The 20,691-nt window shown below is 45.9% G+C and overlaps 1 protein-coding gene across 2 annotated transcripts in view; it reads right to left on the bottom strand.

Annotated features, from left to right (window-relative positions):
• Positions 1 to 4,377: 4,377 nt before the first annotated feature.
• NAT10 (N-acetyltransferase 10) overlaps positions 4,378 to 20,691 on the bottom strand; it is a 36,084-nt gene continuing 19,770 nt past the window's right edge. For both annotated transcript variants that reach the window (XM_084630908.1, XM_084630909.1), the window contains exons 17-29: positions 19,422 to 19,523; positions 19,221 to 19,295; positions 18,393 to 18,509; positions 18,067 to 18,200; positions 15,497 to 15,545; positions 14,456 to 14,549; positions 14,248 to 14,358; positions 13,009 to 13,181; positions 12,224 to 12,343; positions 10,991 to 11,089; positions 10,462 to 10,535; positions 6,082 to 6,165; positions 4,378 to 4,793 (exon numbers count right to left, since the gene is read on the bottom strand). In XM_084630908.1, coding sequence (XP_084487034.1) covers positions 4,700 to 4,793; positions 6,082 to 6,165; positions 10,462 to 10,535; positions 10,991 to 11,089; positions 12,224 to 12,343; positions 13,009 to 13,181; positions 14,248 to 14,358; positions 14,456 to 14,549; positions 15,497 to 15,545; positions 18,067 to 18,200; positions 18,393 to 18,509; positions 19,221 to 19,295; positions 19,422 to 19,523 — 1,326 coding nt within the window. In that variant the 3' untranslated portion in view covers positions 4,378 to 4,699. The remainder of the gene's footprint in view (positions 4,794 to 6,081; positions 6,166 to 10,461; positions 10,536 to 10,990; positions 11,090 to 12,223; positions 12,344 to 13,008; positions 13,182 to 14,247; positions 14,359 to 14,455; positions 14,550 to 15,496; positions 15,546 to 18,066; positions 18,201 to 18,392; positions 18,510 to 19,220; positions 19,296 to 19,421; positions 19,524 to 20,691) is intronic.

Below are 20,691 nucleotides of genomic sequence, written 5' to 3'. Positions count from 1 at the left end.
GTTAGAGACTAACCAATTTATTTGAGCATGAGTTTTCCTGAGCTACAGCTCACTTCATCGGATGCATACCATGGAAACTGCAGTAGACATTATATACACACAGAGACCATGAAACAATACCCCCTCCCACCCCACTGTCCTGCTGGTAATAGCTTATCTAAAGTGATCATCAACTTGGGCCATTTCCTGCACAAATCCAGGTTCTCTCACCCCCTCACCCCCCTCCGAAAACCACACACACAAACTCAATCTCCTGCTGGTAATAGCTTATCCAAAGTGACCACTCTCCCTACAACGTGCATGATAATCAAGGTGGGCCATTTCCAGCATAAATCCAGGTTTTCTCACCCCCCCCACCCCCATACACACACAAACTCACTCTCCTGCTGGTAATAGCTCATCCAAACTGACCACTCTCCCAGTTTAAATCCAAGTTTAACTAGAACGTCGGGGGGGGGGGGAAAAAGCAAGGGGAAATAGGCTAACTTGCATAATGACTTGGATTTATGCTGGAAATGGCCCACCTTGATTATCATGCACATTGTAGGGAGAGTGGTCACTTTGGATAAGCTATTACCAGCAGGAGATTGAGTTTGTGTGTGTGGTTTTTGGAGGGGGGTGAGAGAACCTGGATTTGTGCTGGAAATGACCCACCTTGATTATCATACACATTGTGAAGAGAGTGGTCACTTTGGATGGGCAATTACCAGCAGGAGAGTGAGTTTGTGTGTGGGGGGGAGGGGGGGCGCGGAGGGTGAGAAAACCTGGATTTGTGCTGGAAATGGCCCAACTTGATGATCACTTTAGATAAGCTATTACCAGCAGGACAGTAGGGTGGGAGGGGGTATTGTTTCATGGTCTCTGTGTGTATATAATGTCCACTGCAGTTTCCACGGTATGCATCCGATGAAGTGAGCTGTAGCTCACAAAAGCTCATGCTCAAATAAATTGGTTAGTCTCTAAGGTGCCACAAGTACTCCTTTTCTTTTCACTGAATAATATATTACACCTTCCACCAGAGGATCACAAAGCACTTTACAAACATTAATGAAGCCCATAAATGTGTTCAGGTTATGTATTATCCCCACCTGAACAGACAGAGGTGCAGAGAATGTGTGTGACTTGCCCAAAGACAAAGGAAGTCAAGGGTAGGTAGGAGTGATAAAACCCAGTATTCCTGACTCCCAGTCTGATGCACTGTGTATGAGACCATGATGCTACCTGTAACATTTACAACAGGGGAGCAGCCAGAGGCCCCAAGCAGGCTCAAGGCTTAGCTGTAAGAGGTTCTTTACAAACCCAGGTAGACCATGTCCCTGAGCTCACAATCTAAGACAAGCAACAACAAATAGCTGGGAGAGACAGGGACAAAGATATAGTTTATAATACACATCTGAGGTATTTTTAGTCTTGGAAATAAATATCAACTTCCTCAGTTACCCCACAACCCTCTGCCCATTAGCCTCACCTTTAACACAAACTGGCTTCTGGTAGACATCGCAGCCAAATGGGCCCTATAAAAGATTTCATCTTAAACTGCACAGCTCTGAACCCTGTTAGGAGGACCGTAGTTTAAGGATTCCTACAACAGGCTCAGTGGTTTTCACCAGTTCCACATTTTAAGAAGAGGAATTTCAATTAGAGTTTTCTGGCCTTGAGCAGTGATGTGCAATAGGAAAAGCCTCCCACTGCTCTGGTATAATGGCCAGCAACATATTCAATGAGTATGTCACAGGGTCCACTCACCACAAAGGCATCTCCTCCTGGCTGCTCTGGGGATTATCTCCTTCCAGTCCAATGCCCCCTTCCGCCGCTCATTTACAGACCCAACTACGCTTCTGTCACTCTCTCTGAATGACTAAGGGAGTTCTCTCTTCCTGTCTTGGCCTTCTAGTCACAACACTGTAGTCCCCTTCCGGAGTTAGCAAAGTCCCATTGAACAACTGTCCCAGGCAGTCTTCGGCTCCAATGCTCAGTCTGTGCCACTTTCCCAGGGGCTGCTAAGGAAACCCAGGCCTGCCCTCTACTCTGGGTTCCAGTCCAGGGATCCTATATGTAGCACTGTGACCTGCTTTCTCCCTGATCCTGTTGCTCTTTCCCTGGACTACTTCCTACATCTTCTGGCTCCCAGGTTTACCAGTCCAAACTCCCTCTTCCCAAGGAGTCACTGTAACTTTACTTAACACTGCAGCCCCAAAAACATCTTCCTTCTCCCAAGGTGTGACTGCAGCCTGCTTCCCAGCTTTCTGCCAGCCCCACCCATTCCTTCTCAGCTGGGCTCCATCATCAATCAGCCTCTCAAGCCCTGGCTCTCCCTCAGGTGCAGCCTTTCAATCTAATGTCACCTGCTCTGCTTTGTATGAGGTGAACACCCACTTCTATGTGAATGAGTCCTAATCTGCACACAGGTCAAAGGGCTCAGCTTGAAACAATTTAAAACTGTTGCTTAAGTCTCCTGCAAGGAACACACAGGTACCTCAAGCACCTTTTGCTGTCATTTGTGGCCAATCAGATCACACATCTGTAACTTCCAGAGAAGGAAGCAAAACAAGCAGAGGCACCAATGAAATCATTCTCAATTCCACACCAATCATTTAACACTAACTCTAGGTACACAGGTCAATTCCTTTCCCACACCTTCTGGCCCCACTCAAAGCCTAAACGATGCAATTTACCCATGACACACCTTGCAAAGTCTTGCATTGCAGTAACCATCCCTCAGACCAAGGAGATCCAGCACCCTCTGGAGTCAACAATTCTGAGTCAGCCACAGGGGAACCCTGGAACACAACACAGCACGCTCCAGCCCCTACTGCCCAGAAGCAGATAACCAAGGCCCAGGATCCAACACCTGCCTCCTGGACGGTAGCACCTTGTTCTGCCAGTTGATGGCACAAGGTTTCTATGTATTTGGGGTGGGGTATAAATGAAATTTTCAGGGCACCCAACTCCCCGATATATTGGAAAGGAAAGGCAGAGCAGCAGAGCAGTCTTTCAAATTGATTTGTTAATGAAAGGGAGGCACAAGCACTGGTGTAGTAGCCCTTCCTTCTGGTTAACGGGCCTCACAAATCCAAAGAGCTTATTGGGGAGGAAACTGGAGCATGCCCAGGTGGACATAGCTGGAGAAAATGGGTTTTTAAGAGTTTCAGGGGGCAGGAGGAGGAACTTGAGGGTCAGTGAGGTTTTCCAGCAGCAGGGGGAGGGGCAGGTCAGGATCAACAGCCATTCGTAACTCTGACCCTTCTGTAGCATAGTGCTCTCAATACAGCCTACCATTAGCAGCTCCCAGGCCCTTAGGCTGGGGAGCAGGAGTAAGGAAGATGGGTGACAGAAAAATACATGCAGAGGAGGGAATGAGCATGAGATGCAAAGTGGGGAGCAGGCTGTGGGACGGGAGTCAGTGAAATAGGAACACTTATTCTGTGGAAGGAAGGGAGGAGGAAGAGGAAAAGTGGAACTTCAGCTGCTATATTTGTCTGCAGTTCCCCAAGAGCTAAGATCTGCCCCACTCACTGGAGTCTGCGATAGACACAGACACAGAAGAGAGCAGCTCCACCACAGAACCCCCGCCCCTCCCACAGCAGAAGAGGGCATGAGCCTGGGCAATACAGACCTGGTTCCCAAACGCAAAAAGGAACCACAGGTAAGCGGAGACCTACTGCCTCATAAGCGGACTGTTGAGTTGCTTGGCCAGCCCCGCCGCTTGAGGAGGAGCCAGTGTAGGCGAGGAGGCTGGTTTCCTGGCACTGGAGCCTATGCTGATTTTATGGCAAACTCTGCACAATTTCCAAACTACAAACAGCCAAGCAGACACACCAGGCGACATGGAGCCAGCAGGGCCTTCTCCATTTGTTACAGCAAGCTTAGGAAGTAAGGAAATATTAGGACCGGCTACCAGGTCTATCACAGGGCAAACTCCTTAGCCACCTGAGAGATAAGGGGCCTATAAGCCACTAAGAATGAAACAGAGGCATCCTTGATTAGGGTCTTCCTCTGGAGAACGAGAAGCAGGAGCTGTAGGCTTTGTTTTCCAAACAGAAATATATATCAATGTACACCACAAGCTCCTTAGCACAGGGACCATGGCCACTTTTACATGGCACTGAGCATGCCCCGCTGGTGCTCAGTGAATAGCAAGGCCCCACATGGAGAATGGAGCTCATGGCGCAATTTGAAAGCAGACATTTTTATGCTGCTAAATCTGATGTCATTCCTAATGGAAACCTGATGCAGAGAAGGGCCGGTAATTAAACATACTAAGGTGTATTAAAATGCTCGCACGCCACGCCACACCACATAGTAAGGCACAATAAAAGCAAGTGCTCCAATAGGCCTCCCAAAATAAAATAAAAAATTAACTACCAACCACTAAGATGGGGGAAAGTTGTTTATGGATTGATTAGCCCTGGGAATTGACATTTCCTAGCCATTTAGGCACTCTTGTAATAGTCCAGTTTGTTGTGTAGTGCCTCTCATCAAACCAGGCTCTCCAGGCACACAGTATAAAAATCCCTATGGGCAGCCTCTCTTGGCGAGGTCACTACATTTTCCTTAATATATATTCTTTAAAAGGGCCTCTAAGCCCTTCCCCGCCAGACACTGCTTCTTCAAGAGAAGTCCTTGCTTTAAAAAGGGGATGGGGCTCCTTAGACAGGAGCTTGCTCCTGGTTATTCGAGTCCATTATCATTTTTAAAGTCATTTCTTCCACTTCTGCTTTGGATCTTTGTTCTTCTTGAATTTCTTTTGTTGTTTTGGTCCTTTTTCCATGTCTAGTTTTCTCTTCTTTTCACTGAGAAACAGGAACAAAACATTTGTTAAAGAGAATTTCAATTCAACAGGGGAACATCTGCTACATGGGGGAGAGGCCTCCACAGAAACCTTAGCTACCAGGCCTCCAAAGGAGAGGGTGTGGGGGAAAAGAAATGATCCCGTTCCTTGGCTCATTTAAAGCACTAAGCGAAAGCACTAAGGAATATGGCCTAGATGTTCTGGTGTCTTGTTTTTTGGGTGCCCAACTTGAATCCCCTTAAAGTAGCCTGATTTTCAGAGGGTTGGTGCTCAGAACCTTCTTAAAGTCAAGCCCCTTGAAGGCATCTCAAGTTAGGCACAGAAATTGGGGCACCCTAAAATCATCAGATACTTGAAAACATAGGCATACAAAAACAGTCCTGCACTGGGCTTAGGCTAGGGGTGGATGGATCAAATGAACAAATCTGTGGACTCTCCAATTTCAATGACATTTTAAAATTCCCTGTATGTTTTTTTAAGATGTCTTAGGGCTCATTTCCTGCTTCCAGCATTCACAAAATCAATGCACATGCATACAAAGCAGAATAAAGATGCAAGATGGGCAAGATAATTACTCCTGTCCTTAGGCCTCAAGAAAAACAACGTGTATGAAAGTGCCACCCCATAAATCCCCAGGTGCACAGATCAGTAAAGATTCGATACTGACCTGTGTGAGAGCTGAATGAAGGAAGATGGATGAAAACCACGTTAGGGAGTCTAACATTTTCAACTAAGAACCTGACCCTATGAGCTGCTGAACCATCCGCTCCTGAGGAAGTCACAGGAAGATGAGGGCACTCAGCATCTCAGAGGATTAGGCCCTAAATTAAGAGGATGAATTTCTACAAGCTTCCACTGGTGTCAGTGGAAAAGAAAATCAAATGGAAAAGGAGTAGTTCTTAAAAGAATTACCCCCACCAAAGGAAAATCAGGACAAATTAGGTGAATGGCCAGGGTGAAAAAGCGGGGTTAGTTAGGATTGAGAGAAGTACCATACTGGATAGTAAAAGCCAAGATGGGATCAAGTTATGAAAAGGGAGGACTTTTTCAGAGCCACACTACCGTCTCATCTTCTCTACTCAAGGGAAGACCCAGCCTGCTTGCTATTTACCCTCTCTGGATCCCCATTAGGCGTATACATAGAGCAGCAAGGTATACAATTCCTGCGCCTTTAACTCCTCATCTTCACTCTACGTTTAAGCATTACAATAAAGCAAACTGGGAAAGACAGATCCATTGAAGAGAGGTGCATGGATTTTTTTTTTGTTTGTTATAAACACTTTCCCAACCTTTTCAGGCTGACAATCGAAGCGTTCTGTCCTGCTTTGGTCAGCACTTCGTTCCATTCTTCATCATCGCCCCGGATTATATATCTAAGTGAGAGGTGGAGAAAAACAAAACAAAACCAAGTCTGTTTAAAGGAGAACAATTAAGGTTAATTATGCTTCTGTCCACAAACTGCTACCCAGCCAGTGCTTGTGTCAGCATCCAAACAAAAGAGAAACTTTCAGAAATAAAGAGCTGGTTCAAAGCAGAACCAGATGGCTCAGGGGGATCTGTAATGCAGTACACAGCGATTCAAGACTACATCACTGGTCTGAATCCAAACTAGGTCAGTGCTGACCAAGAACTTATCATCCAAAAGCTGTTCAGTAACAGATGTGAAGCAAGTGGTTTCCTTCAGCTGCCCATATTATGAATGTTACCAAATTGCTCTTTTATGGTAGTCCCATCACACAGGCAGAGAACTGAATGGCATCAGACACACATGCTCACACCCTGCCTTCTGATGGAGGGCCAAGGCCACAGTGGTTTTCCTTTGCATATAGGAGACATGCATTGCACCTGCCCAAGTAGTAAACTCTTCCAAGGAGAGAGGTCTTCAGTCTCCATGGCTTTTATTAATCTGGCAGCCGTCACCAGACCTACATACACTATTGAAGACATCCATCCAATCTATAGTTTCCATTTACAGGATTGTGGGGTTTTGATTTTAAAGTAAAGAGGCAGAAGCTAGTGCTGCATGAAAGATGAAGACCAAGGATGCATACAGCAAGTATTCACCAGGGGAAGTTAGTTAACTAAGAGAACCCCTGGACCAATGGCACACACAGGAGAGGTTCCGTTCTAGAGATGGTCTAGGGTATTGTAGCAATTCCGTTGCTAATGACTAGGCGCAAGTCCGAGCACTAGCACAGGGAAACCAAAAAGAAAGGGGCCCGGGATGTTATAACTTGAATGTTTCCTTTGAGCAGGAAGGCCAGAAAGACAAATTCTGGTCAGTTCAGGCTCTTGTCCTGTGCCCCTCCCATGGTATCCAAGTGTTTGAGACACAGCATGCAGCTTTAACTAAGGGACCACACAAGAGAACTGGAGTGCTCATTCCCTCCTACCCCAAGCCTCTGGGGTCTCAATACAGAAGTTAGCCTCTGTTCAACCTTATGTTAATGCTGGATAAAGCCTTTACAGCTGTCTCAGCTGTACTACTGTACTTCTCTGTAATCGGTCTTCAAAACAAAAAAAAAAAATCGAATAAGGGTGATTTTTCCAGGGTGAGGTCTGGAGGAAATAATCTAAAGGAAAAGCAGCAAATCACACTGGGCTAAGAGGAGAAATGAAAGTAGTTTGAAATAATCACGCATATCCACATCTGTCACATCAGGCAGACAACCTAACCAGAGGTGAAGAAGCTTTTATTTCTCTTCTCAGCTTTGTTAGTGTTTGCTTTGTTGATTTAGGGCGACAATAGAAGACATTGCTACAACAATCTTCTTTGAACAAATAAACAGTTTTTTGCAGGATATGGGAAAAGAGTGGTTCTTGTTAGCTCAGAAGGAAGAAACATTTTCTGGAGTTTTGCGAGACTCACAGCTTCAGCAGCTCAGTAGCCTTCAAGCTGACTAGCTCCACAATAATTAACAAGCAGCTGTGCAAAGGGAGACCTACTACAAGACATTTCAGGCAACATTAGGTTTAATCTGCCAGTTAATAAATGAAAAAAAATAAAAACGGAATGATTAAGTCAGCACTGACAAGGATACTTCTCTACCAGAGCTTTCACTGAAACCGAGAATAGCTGAGAAGGACAAGGATAAGTCAGGAGTCCTAAATTGGTGTAAGAGACAGTGGGACCATCTCCATGATTTGGGGGAAGCTAATGATTAAGACTGCGAGTTTGTCATGGCTTCCATGACTTTCCGTGATCTTCATGACTTCTACAGCGGCCGGTGTGCCTGGCTCAGGGGCAGCTCCTGCACCAGGTGCTCCAGCTGCTGCTGGGGCAGTCTCGGGCCATGGCACCCCCTCTCTCCCCCCCAGCAGCAGAGTTTGGGTATGGGCAGCGGTTGGGGCACAGGATGGGGTGAGGCGGGCTCTGGGCGGTGCTTACCTGGGGGGGGCTCCCTGGGAAAGTGGCAACACCCCCTCACTCAGCTGCTAGGCAGAGGCATGGCCATGCAGCTTTGCGTGCTACCTCTGCCCAGAGCCTGGCTTCTCAGCTCCCAATGGCCAGGAACTGCGGCCAATGGGAGCTGCGGGGGCGATGCCTGCAGGCAGAGGTAGCACACATCACAGAGCTGCCTGGCCAAGCCTCTGCCTAGAAGCTGAGCAAGGGGGATGTCACCACTTCCGGGGAGCGCCCCCGGTCACCACCGCCCAGAGCCCACCTCACCCTGTCCTGTGCCCCAACCCCCTCCCACACCCAAACTCTTCTGCTGCTGCTGGGGGGTAGGCGCAGAGCCAGGTAGGGAGCCTGCCAGCCCCGCCAAACCCTCCCAACACCAGCGAGGGTCCTGGGTCGCCCTCCTCCAGCCCCCGCCAAGTTTTAGTCAGGGATATATAGAAAAAGTCATGGACAGGTCAGGGACTATGAATTTTTGATTATTGCCCGTGACCTGTCCATGACTTTTACTAAAAATACCCTTGACTAAAATGTAGCCTTACTAAGGATGATTCCTAGGAGCATCAGAAGCCATCAGATTAAAACAGCCCATGATTAGACAGCTCAATTTATTATCTCTATTGCTGTATCATGTGGAGGCCCAACTAAGATCAGGGCCTCATTGTGCCAGGCACCATACAAACAGAGCAAGAGAGTCTCTGCCCTGAAGAGTTTATCAGCTAAACAGAAAAGAAAGGAAACTATGCCAGAGAGCGAACTAGGGACTGCCCAAGCTCACACAGGAAATTTGGCAGAGTTGAGGCTGAGCCCAGATCTCTCAAGACTCTGCCCAAGACTAGCCTGTTCTCTAGTGCAGGGGTTATCAAGTTTTTCATTCTGAGGCCCCCCTCAACATGCTATAAAAACTCCAGGACCCAGCAGGAGTGGAAGGGGGACTCAAGGCTCTGGGTTGGGCCAGGGGGACGGACATGGGACACGACCCTATGAATAGGCGTAGTTTGACTTCTAGTTAACTTCTAGACAGGCTGGATGGTGGGGGAACACAACCAAAAAATACAACTCAAAAGTTTGAAAACTGCTCAGGGTGCAGGGAGGGAGTAGCTAGGGGCTGTGTGCAGGCAGGAGATAGCTCAGGGTGCAGGGATGGGATAGCTAGGGGCCATGTACCAGGAGGGCTCCCCCTACAGAGGTTGCTCCCTAAGGGCGCTGTTGGCCCTAGAGTCAGGACACCTTGCCTGGGCAGCTCTTACCAGCTGCCCGAGCAGTCAAAGGGGGCTGGGAGCTGAGGAGCAGCTGCAACCCCAGGCACCAGCAGCAGACAGGGGAGCAGCACTGCCTGGCTCTGCCTTCTGACCTATGACCTGGCCAGAGGGTGGGGCTTGGCAGAGAAGAGGAGGTGGGGGGAGCTGCCCCCAGGACTGCCCCAACTCTGGGTAAGACACTGCAGTTTGAGGGGGCAAAACCCTTGTGGCCACCCAACCCATGGGCTTCTGCCCACGGGAAGTGCTGAGGCTCCCAGCTTCAGCCCCACGCTACTCCTAGCTTCAGATCGGGGGGGTTCGCCAAGGCTCCCAGCTTCAGCCCCGTGCCACACCCCACTTCAGCCCCACAGGGGGCACCAGGGCTTAAGGCTTCAGCCGCAGGGCCTATGGCTGCCCCTGAAAGGGCTCACGGACCCCCGATTGAGAACTGCTGCTCTAGTGGCCATCCAGTTGCACAGGTGGGTAGGCAGACATAATTGAAGCCAAAATGGCTTGCCACAGTCACACAAGTTCCTGTCCACACTGTGCTGCTCAGGCACAAATCTTAGCTCATGTGTTGACCTGAGTGCAGCTGGATGGCCAGTGCCAATGAGAACTGATTTCTATTACCAAAACTCATTTTAAAAAATGAAAATTAGCTTGAGAGCAAGAGGTGTTTATCAGCAGAGACCATCACTGATTACCTGTGATTAACAGAAAGTGTCAGGAAACTGTAATCACCAGGTGCCAAAAACATGACAAAACAGCATTGATTAGATATTGCAGAATAAGAAGTTCAGCCTGTGAGTCTTGACAAACACCATGACTTCAAATTTCTGATCTAACAAAAAGCTCAAGTTACTGGCTGACAATACGACACAGATGTCTGCTTTGAAAGTAAGTACAAGGTCTTTGAGTATTCCCGCCCTACCCCCCCACATGCGAAGGTGTACCTTTCCTGGAGCCTGGGTATTCAAACTAGATGCCTAGGAATATTTGTGGTGAGACTTATGTGGATAAATTCTTACTGTGAAAAGTCCATGTCTTTCAGCTTCCCCATTTCTTGCTGGTGTTTTTCCTGGAATTCCTTTGCTGCTTCTTCCTGCATTGAAACATCCCAGAGACACACTAAGTTTTATGTACAGCAGTAACCCATGTATTACAAGGTAGTCTCCTAGGTCAGAAATTACAACTCTCCTCCCTTCCAAAAGGCAGTACGCCCAACAAAAAAAACCCCGCAAGCTCTGAATTGTATGTTTCCCAACAACTCTTCCCGTTTTAATTGTTTTTTGTAGCTGCATTGTAACATAAAATGCAAAGGTGAGGCTAGGAGGATTGGAGCACCACAGTATAAGGAGAAACATAAGCACAAAAATAATGAAGCATTAAAAGGCACAGTTAAAGCTTTCAAAGTTCCATAACTACCATAACAGGACACGTATGTCACGCACTCCCTATACTGGAAGAAATCCAGCTTACGAGACTCCTAAGTTAGAGAAAACCCTCAAAGAGGTCTGACGTGCATACTGGAAGTTTTAGTAGCAAGATTATTATTACCAAGTCCTCATTTAAAGATTTCAGGGTTGGCTCCATTACAACTTCCTTTGTTACTGCCATCTGCGCCTCCACAGCCTTCTCCTGGATCCTGCTGAACAGCTGACGAGGGAATAAATTAATATGTGATGGTGCTACTGGTGTTTTCCCACAGAGGTGCTTTAAAAATGAACGGAGTTTGGCTGCCCACTATGGAACTTCTGTAGTCTTTGAAATATGAACAAGGAATTAGGTTTTTTGTTTGTTTGGGTGTTTTGTTTTGTTTTGTTTTTTTTTGGGGGGGGGCTGTTTAACTGGTCATTTTGTGTGAAAAAATGAAACTCAACGGCCACTTCTTGAAAGCAGAAGCAAAGACAGCTTAATAAGAAAATAAATCAGTCATCCAATGTCACTTGCACGAATGTGAGAGCTGGTGATTTAAAAACACCCCCCCACTTAGGCAATCCCAACTAAACCATTAATCTGTGGAGGACAGCACTACAGATTTCCTTTTTTATAGTCATTCCTTCTCATCAACTAAAAGAATTCTATGCTGAGCAAGCCATCTGTAAAGCAACGGACTTGCATTTTAGGATGCAGAAGCTCTGCCTATTCAATCGTTCCATTAACTTGCTCAGGGGACTGGAAAATGGATAGGAGCCTTTTATTCTTATGGCACCAGTTTGAATCTAGCCCATGTTATTACTGGATGAAAGTATTACCCACTTGATAATGATCTAAGTGAAAGGAGTTGGTGGCCCAAGTCAAATTCCTCACGGACAGCCATCCACCACCACAGCGGACACCCTTGCTGTCAGCCTCATCAGGGAGATCGAGGAGACTGGAGGCCTGACCTAGAGCCTTTCCTGGATATCTACAGGCTTCAGCTCTGTCCTACGGTGACCCCAGAGATGAGCATTCTAAGGTAGATTGAGACACTGAGCCTGGACTGTTGTATCAGCTTCCTCACCACCTTGCTTAGCGGACATTAGAGCCCGAAGCCTCCTGCCTTCAGCACCTTTCACCATTTGAAATTAAACAAAATATACATATTGCATGGGGGAGCGTACAACAGAAATCACCACCAATGTTTGCCACCAAGTACAAGACATTTCTTTACAATGAGCTTCTAATGATTTCTTAGAGACAGGTTGAGGATACAGGATTCTGATCCAGATTTCTCATACTACAAGGCTCAGGCCTGGGACGGCATTGGGCCCAACTTGAGAGAGCAAAGCTGGACCATGATGCAATTACCTGAACGAACTTGCGGATGATCCTATTGAAGAGGCCCATCAGCTGACTGCTGGGCAGTTCTATCTCTTTTTCCAGCACATCCACGGATTTGTGTTGCAGACCAATCCCCAGAAGAAGGGCCTGGAGAATAAGATTTTTATTTCTTTTTTAAACCCACAAAAGTTAGGTTCTTCCCCACCTCCGTAGATGTTACCATTAAAGTTACTGGTCCAGCAAAATAATACAAAGCACAACAGGTGAAGGGGTTCAGAGTTTTGTATGACGCATTGGAACTTCCCCAAATTGCTCCATTCTTGATGGGCATCACTACATGTTTAGTCCAGCAGTGCCTCTTGCTCTGGTTTGGGGCTTTTAGCTAGCATTTACACAGCACTTTAAGCGTACCTAGTCCTTTGCACCATGTGTAAGAGAACCGGGTCCCTACAATCAGATTCAAAGCAAATACAAAACATGGGAGACCAGTACAGGCAGGAGACAGCACAGCGAGGAATGCAGAAGAGGCAGTCAGCTGAAGTTTTGGAGATATGAAAGAGGTGAGGAATAGGAATGTGGCATGTGAAGCGGGAGTGTGTTCCGAGAACAGGAGGTGGTACAAAAGCAGACAGAAGGCAAGACTCTCTTACTCCCAAAGGGAGAAGTTAGACTAAACAACAGCACGAAATAAGAGCCAAGATGTAGGCAGGGATAGAATTACATAGGAGCGAGTTACTCGCTCCAGAAATATTGACGCGACTTGGTCTCAACAGGGAAGGAAGGAGGTGGTAATGAATGCAAACGGTACATACAGACTGCGCAGCAGAGAGGGATGTGTCTCCTAGCTGGCTTAGAAAGTACATCCTGGAGACAGCGGGAATTGTGTCCATGATCAGGTGATAGTCCACCATGTTTCGAGAGTACATCTCTAACCGCTTCAGGTCATAGGGGATGAACACAGCTTCCAGTTCAGGACGGCTGATTGCTGAGCAAATCAAAAATAGCAGTATTAGAATTGCACTCCATGTTTCTTCAGGATCTGGATAATCAAGCTCACTTTTCATATCAATTGCCTGTGTGCTAACATATTTTCTTTGAAATGTATACATGAACTAAACAATAGTGGATCTAACTGAATCCTCAACTGGACTAGTCATGCAAACTCTCTGAATGAATTTTAATATTAAATAAAAGCCTGTGTAGGGGACAGACTCCTCACAACTACCTTTCATGATTCCCACTCCTAGGCAAACAGTTGGCCATGGAGACTGGGCTCCTCCTCTTACTCTACACAAGGGCTGAGGCACATAGGTAGGGAAGCTTGCACCTCCTCTGCCCACACTGTCGCTGTCCTCTGACAGAGGGGGTTGGCAGCTTTCACCAGGAACAAAATATTAAATAAAAACAAAACATCGAACCAGACTAATTCCTGTGTTCCCTTGAGAGATCTCGAGCTTGTTACGTTCAAGAAACCACAGTTTGCTTTCATAGATTTTTAAGTCAGAAGGGACCATTGTGATCATCTAGTCTGACCTCCCATATTCCACAGGTCACAATTCCTGCATCAATAACTTGTAGTTGAATTAGAATGTCTCTCTCAGAAAGACATCCAACTCAGGTATAAAGACTTAAAGTGATGAGATCTCCACCACAGCCCAAACTTAAACTGTTCCAGCAGTTAGTTGCCCTCACTGTGAAAAGTGGGTGCCTTAAGTCCACAGTTCTACTTTGCCTAGTTTCAACTTCCAGTCATTGGATCTTGCTATGCATTTGTCTGCTAAATGAAAGAGCCCTCTAGTTTCAGAGCATTTGCAAAACTTTGATCAAGTAGAGCTCTCTGATCTCAGCTATCAGGGAGACAGTACTGGAAGCTTTCACTCAACAATAAGCATATTTTTAAGATGAAGGGAGCAAACAGACCTGACCAACAGGGAATTGTAGCATTCTACTAAAGGCTGTAGAACATTCACAGGTTTCATTTAATAACCTTTTTGATAAACCACATTAAGATCTTAAGCCACTGAAAGGATTTTAGAAGCCTAGAAACTCACGGGGTTGCAACTCCTGCTTGATATTCTTGTTCTGTAGAATGTTCAATGCTAATGAAGGTGGGAAAGTGCTGAACTGATATGACAGCAGAGACAGGAACCGCCTCCTGAAATCTTCAGGACAAGAAGAGAAGATAATGGTTACCAGCCAGGTTGTGCAAAGGATACATGGAGGCTTCCTCTCACACTAGGACAGACAACCAGCTGTTACCTTTCCAGAAGGCAGCGAGCCAGTGCTCCTGTTCACTCTCTTCCTCATTCAGCATCTTCAGCATGATACAGGAGTGCTCACCAGTCAGGTCATTCTAGGAAGGAAGACAGATTCCCATGATCTCTGGTACTCACTGTTTGCATTATGTACTGAAGTGACAAAAGTAAAGACAGGTGTTGTAATATAATTAAAAACACTGGAGTCCCTCTTACCCAATTTCTTGCATGGACACGAGTTGTATTAAAAGTCACTGACCATCATTATTGAATTTATATCCCACCAGCCTTGGGGATTTGATAAATTCCACAGAAGGGCCTTTTTTTCTGGCTATTACTTAGTGAGCCAAAAATCTCAGCTACCACTCAAGAGTCAGAAAAACAAATGCAAGATGGCGCAATGACATAGGAAACTTAACACCTGCTGTCAGACAAGACTTACTCTAAGTGACTGGCTTTGATTTGCAGTTCTGGCATCTAACTAGCTCATGAGAGGGGATTTTGATATGACAGTAGCAGAATTGTAATATGGTGATGGGGTTTGACTTCATTCTAAAAACTTCTTTTCTATTAAGGTCTAGATTGTGTGAATTACGTACACAGAAGCATGTGCACATCATTTCCATTCAAAACTACTGCAGCTGCATCACAAGTGTGGCAAATGCATAGGCAAATAACCAGCCAGCTGTCTACCTAGCCATTTGCACACACTGGCCTGGGGTACCTACATGGGCATTAGCCTTAAGTTGTTAAGTAGAGTAAACAGCTAAAAGATATTACAGATGGTCACTACTCTTCTTCCCAACACTAAAATATGTTAGGTCAGTTATTAGTGATCCATAAACCCACAAGACAAAAAAGATGATACAACAAACTCTAACACTTATAATGAAAGTTTCAAAAGCACCTAGGTGCCTAACTCCCAATGATTTGCTGAGGTGCTTCTGAAAAATCCCACAATGCAAATCCCATCAGAGTCTGTGGAAAGGCTTTCACTAACGTCAGTGGGAGCTCGATCAGGTTCTTGAAACAGTAGGATACTTACTGGAGTCTGCCTTAGGTAAACTGGTACAAATCCAGCACGTTTCCAAAATCTGGTTGGGGAGGAAGGGAAGAGGAAAAAGTACACGCTGGAAATTATTGAGATGTTAACGCTGCAGTAGTAGTTGTGACAGCAGTCCTATCCTGATTGTGGAGCAAAGTTCATATGGCATCACAGTAAACTTGTAACAAATAATGTTGATCAAAAGGGCATGAAAAGGGGCTACTAATATAGACCAGACTTAGATACTAACTTGTGAACAAAAAGATTATGACATCAGAAAGTGGATAAGATTCATGTGTCAGAAATAAGGGTTAATTGGTGGACACAATAATAAGGGGATGGCCTTTCCACCAAATTAAAAACAACAAACAAAAAAAACCAACAGACTTCAGTGAACAAAAACATGGACTCCTGGGAGATTTCCTCAAGGAAGGCCAAAGGGCCTCTGCTTCGCACCAGACACTCTGCCCTTCATCTGTGAACCTGGAGACTCCTCAGAGATTTCCAGACCTCAACACATCAGTGAGGGCACCAGATTATCATTGCTGGACCCGAGATTATCCCAGACTGATACATGCAAGATCCTGCTGTCTTGCCATTCTCTTCCTCCCAGCCCAAAACTACTATCTTCTTCCTATCCTTTCCCCCTACACCCGTGGCTCCTGACCTGATCTGTGATAGCCCTGCCTAGCCTTAGAAGGACCAGTGAAAAAGGAACCTGCTGGACCAGATAGCATTCCAGATGAGGGAAGCAAGTCAGGGTCGAGAGCAGCACCTGTCATGGCCAACCTGCCCACCCAGAGCACACATTCATAAATACTAAGGTCAGAAGGGACTATTATGATCATCTAGTCTGACCTCCTGCACAACGCAGGCCACAGAATCTCACCCACCCACTCCTGCGAAAACCCTCTCACCTATGTCTGAGCTACTGACGTCCTCAAATGGTGGTTTAAAGACTTCAAGGAGCAGAGAATCCTCCAGCAAGTGGCCCGTGCCCCATGCTACAGAGGAAGGTGAAAAGCCTCCAGGGCCTCTTCCAATCTGCCCTGGAGGAAAATTCCTTCCCGATCCCCAATATGGCGATCAGCTAAACCCTGAGCATATCGGCAAGATTCACCAGCCAGATACTACAGAAAATTCTTTCCTGGGTAACTCAGATCCCACCCCATCTAACATCCCATCACAGGCCTATTTACCATGACTATTTAAAGATCACTTAATTACCAAAATCATGTTATCCCATCATACCATCTCCTCCATAAACTTATCGAGTTTAATCTTAAAACCAGATAGATCTTTTGCCCCCACTGCCTCCCTTGGAAGGCTATTCCAAAATTTCACTCCTCTGATGGTTAGAAACCTTCGTCTAAATTTCCTGATGGCCATTTTATATCCATTTGTTCTTGTGTCATTCATGACTCATCAGCGGCACTGGATCTTGTAAATTTTAGCAGGAAGCTGTACTTTTCCCACCTTTCACTATCCTTTTTCGCTCCCCTCACATCTGTCTGTTTTGTCAAAAGCAGCAATAATGACAAGCACCAACAGCTGAGTTTAAAAGACTAGATTTTTCCCCATGAGAAGGGCTGTTTAACCAACATCCTCTCTGAAAACGGCATTTTGCTAAGTTTTGGCTAAGATAGAATGGTAATGCATGAACAACTTTATATACTTTATATTTTGGATTCTTCTGCATAGCCAATCAATAAACTTCCAGATTATGGCATGAATTTCACAGTATTTGCTCCATGGAATTAAGCAGGGTGGAGAGTCTATACTCAGAACCCCAAACTACAAATAGCTGTTTAATACTGCACTTTGCCAGTGTCATATTAACACCTTTAACTTCCTGGACCCACTTATTTCATGCAACAGTATCCTTGGACTTGCACAGCACCACAGATCTGCTTTGCAGTGGAACTGGGGCAGTCTGGCCATACAAGAACCAGAGCTTGAGATGGTAAATGGTCTAGCAAAGAAGGGAGAGCTCTGCATTACTCTGAAGGGCTCCCGAAGTAGTTGCATCCAGCCATCCTGAACTGTAAGTACAGATCCCACCGCAGGGGGGGATGGAGCTGTGCCAGATTTGAAACAGGAAATGGAATTACGAGCAAGGGAAACCTGAACAGGTATCAGGACCCAAGCGCTATGATACATTCATCTGTAGGGGCTCCCCCCAACCACATTTAGTATAGATCAGCAGTCCTCAAACTTTAGCAACCCCAAGACCCCCATTCTGATTTAAAATTTTTCACAGACCCCCCCAATCCTCCCCACTCAGCCCCAGGCCTCGCCCCCACTCCACCCCTCTTCCCAAGGCCCCACCCCTCCTCTTCCCTGCCTCTTTCCACCTCCCTCCCCCGAGCACATCCCATCCCCGCTCCTCCCCCTCCCTCCCAACGCCTTCTGCACACCACTGAACAGCTGTTCTCCGGCCTTCAGGATGAGCTTGGAGGGAGGGGGAGGAGTTGATCAGTGGGACCCACGGACCCCCTGGAGAACCCTGGGGGTCCATGGACCACAGTTTGAGAAACGCTGGTATAGATGACAAATATGGTTACACTTACTTGAGCAGCCTTGGTGTCAAACCATAAGATACCCCCAGATAGTCTAGATTCTCCGCTTGTCGCTCACTCAGTTTGAGAAGTAAAGGAGGCAAGTCCTTCCGAGGTGTCACAGCCTCTTCTAACAAACTGACAGCCTGGAGAGAAGAGAGGGAAAAAGTGCAGCCAAGTGAGCAGGTGAACAACAGTCTTCACAGTGAGTGCAGATTAAATCTCTCAAAAGCTATAAATGTGGAAGGACATATGGGACACTCAGCTACTGAGGGGTTCTACCATATAGTCCAATACAAACTGAATAGCCTAAAACAGCAGTACATAGCACTTTATACCTCACTGCTTATGGTAGTAATTCCTTTCGGCTTCGGAGTCATTTTTTCTTCCAGGCAAGGGAATTTGCCTTCATAGTACATTTGCAGTAAGGTCAGAGCCCTGCTGCCATAACCCATCTGTGAAAGAGGAGGGAAATTTAAAACAAAGGAAAATACATTAAAAAGTTCTTAAAACTGTGTGTGTGTGTGTGTGTTTTTTTTTTTTTTTTAAAGAAGATTCATTATCCCATCACTAATGCATCACTAAAGTATCACATTTATAAAACCCCTTTCACCCTGAAGAGGGCGCATTCAGTTTACAGATGACCTATACTAGTATCACTCAGCCACTGTGAAAATGTATCTGCTGCTTACATACCTAACAGCTTATAGAAGGGGAAGTGGAGGATGCATTGTTCAACTGAAGCTACCGCCAGACGTTTAGGGCACAATCCTGCAGCTGTCAGATTAGTAACCCACCAAAATCATGGTACTTGCTGAGGTACAGTCTGGAAGATGGGACCCAAAGATAGGAAGAAGGAATGACCCCCAGAAGGCAGCATCCAGGACACCAGGGTTAACAGCCCTAGTCTCACAAGAAATTCACGGGCTCTGATGCTTCGTATCACATCTCCAGCAGCAAAGCGCTGCCCAGCAAGATGCTGGGGACATTGGTTTGGTACTACCCTGAAGGAGGACAATTCCCCTACACTTGCTGCAGAAGTTGAGCTTTCATTGGAAGTCTCCCACCCAAATAATGGTCAGGCCTCATTCGGATCATCTTGTGAGAGCAGATGAGGTGGTCCCACTGCTGGCTACTTATAATCACAGAATGCTGGAATACATTACCCCTTGATAATCAGGGTGGACTGCAATGCGAACAACACGTCCACCTGAGAGGCTCCCAAAGTCTGGATCTTGGAACTGCATGCGAAATACAAGTCATATTAAAGAAAAAAATAGTAGGAATGTTCAGAATATCAAATCAGCACTTACACACACACACCCCCCACCACCACCCGAACATAACCAAATAGCCAAATGACTTACCTGCTCTGAGACAGTCCATGGAATAAGATCTCCTGAAGCCTTCCTCCCCCTAGACAGACTGTTCATGATAGACTGGCGAGAGATCTCTCCCTCCAGACACACCTGCCAAGAGAAAGAAGGAAAGGTGGTGAACAGAGAAAGAGGTTTAGTCCCTTACTAGCGCTGCCCATTGCAGAAGCACACAGATAGAAAACATTTGGTCAGTCATCTAACCTACCATCTATACTGTGGGAGAACCTGAAGCTTACCAGGACCCTCTTCTGCTGGAGGTTGTACAAACACATAGTACAACAAGCGACCGCCCCGGTATAAGCAGGCAGGGATGGGAGAAGGACAGTGTAACAAAGACTGTAGGTAGGCTTGGAAGGATTAGGTTTTTATCTGTAAACATTGATTTCACAAACCGACAAAATTATTTCCATCAATAGTAATTGAAGCTGGCAAAGAAATATGTTGCCTGAGAACATCAGAGTTTGATTTAAGGATATTTACTTTGCATATTTCAGTGTGTGTTGACGACAGTTTGGGTTTTAACAGTTATAAAGCTTTAAACTTTTTAATCCCAGTATCTACTATTAGTAAATAATTATTGTCTGACTCCCCAATTTTTTACCCCCCCCCCACCATTTTCACACAACTGTGAAAATTTAAATTGAAAAAAAATATAAAATGTTTAAAAATAAACATTGATAATAGCCTGTCAACTTTAATTACAACATGCTTTAGCAAAGACTACCTATATGCACAATCTATAGCTCATCAGCAGTAGCTAACCAGTACTTACCACCTGCCTAGCCAGTTTCACTCTGAGATTTTCCCTCATTTCTCCTCTTAGGATGGGCCTGTTCCCTACTGTAGATTGTGAATTTACTAGCATGTATTGCCCTGGTGATCATTACTTTGATTACTGGTACTTAATGAGTCAGGGAGGCAGAAGAGTTGCATACTTATATAGAAATGCTCATGTTAGTTGAGAACTGCAAATAAGATGTAAGAAGGTCCAATATCAATGCACCACAATTCAGTCATCTCCTAATCAGTTCGTATTTGTGCAGGACTATACAAGTGCTATGAAGTAACAGGAATACAGGGGACATTGGAGAAGTAATGCAATCAACTCTCCCCAGGGGAAGAGGTTGCTGTGACCAGTATTTCGGCTTCTCAGCAGGCCCTGCAGCACGAATGTATTCCTTAGGTTGTAAGCGCTGGGTGAAAGGGACAGTGTCCTTGTATATTTGTACAGAAGCTAGCACAACAGGGCCCTGATTAA

This window comes from Lepidochelys olivacea (genome assembly GCF_965140295.1).
Source record: "Lepidochelys olivacea isolate rLepOli2 genome assembly, chromosome: 6".
NCBI classification, from domain to species: domain Eukaryota; kingdom Metazoa; phylum Chordata; order Testudines; family Cheloniidae; genus Lepidochelys; species Lepidochelys olivacea.
The sequence above is the reverse complement of the archived record's forward strand: the minus strand, read 5'-3'. Positions and strand labels throughout refer to the sequence as shown.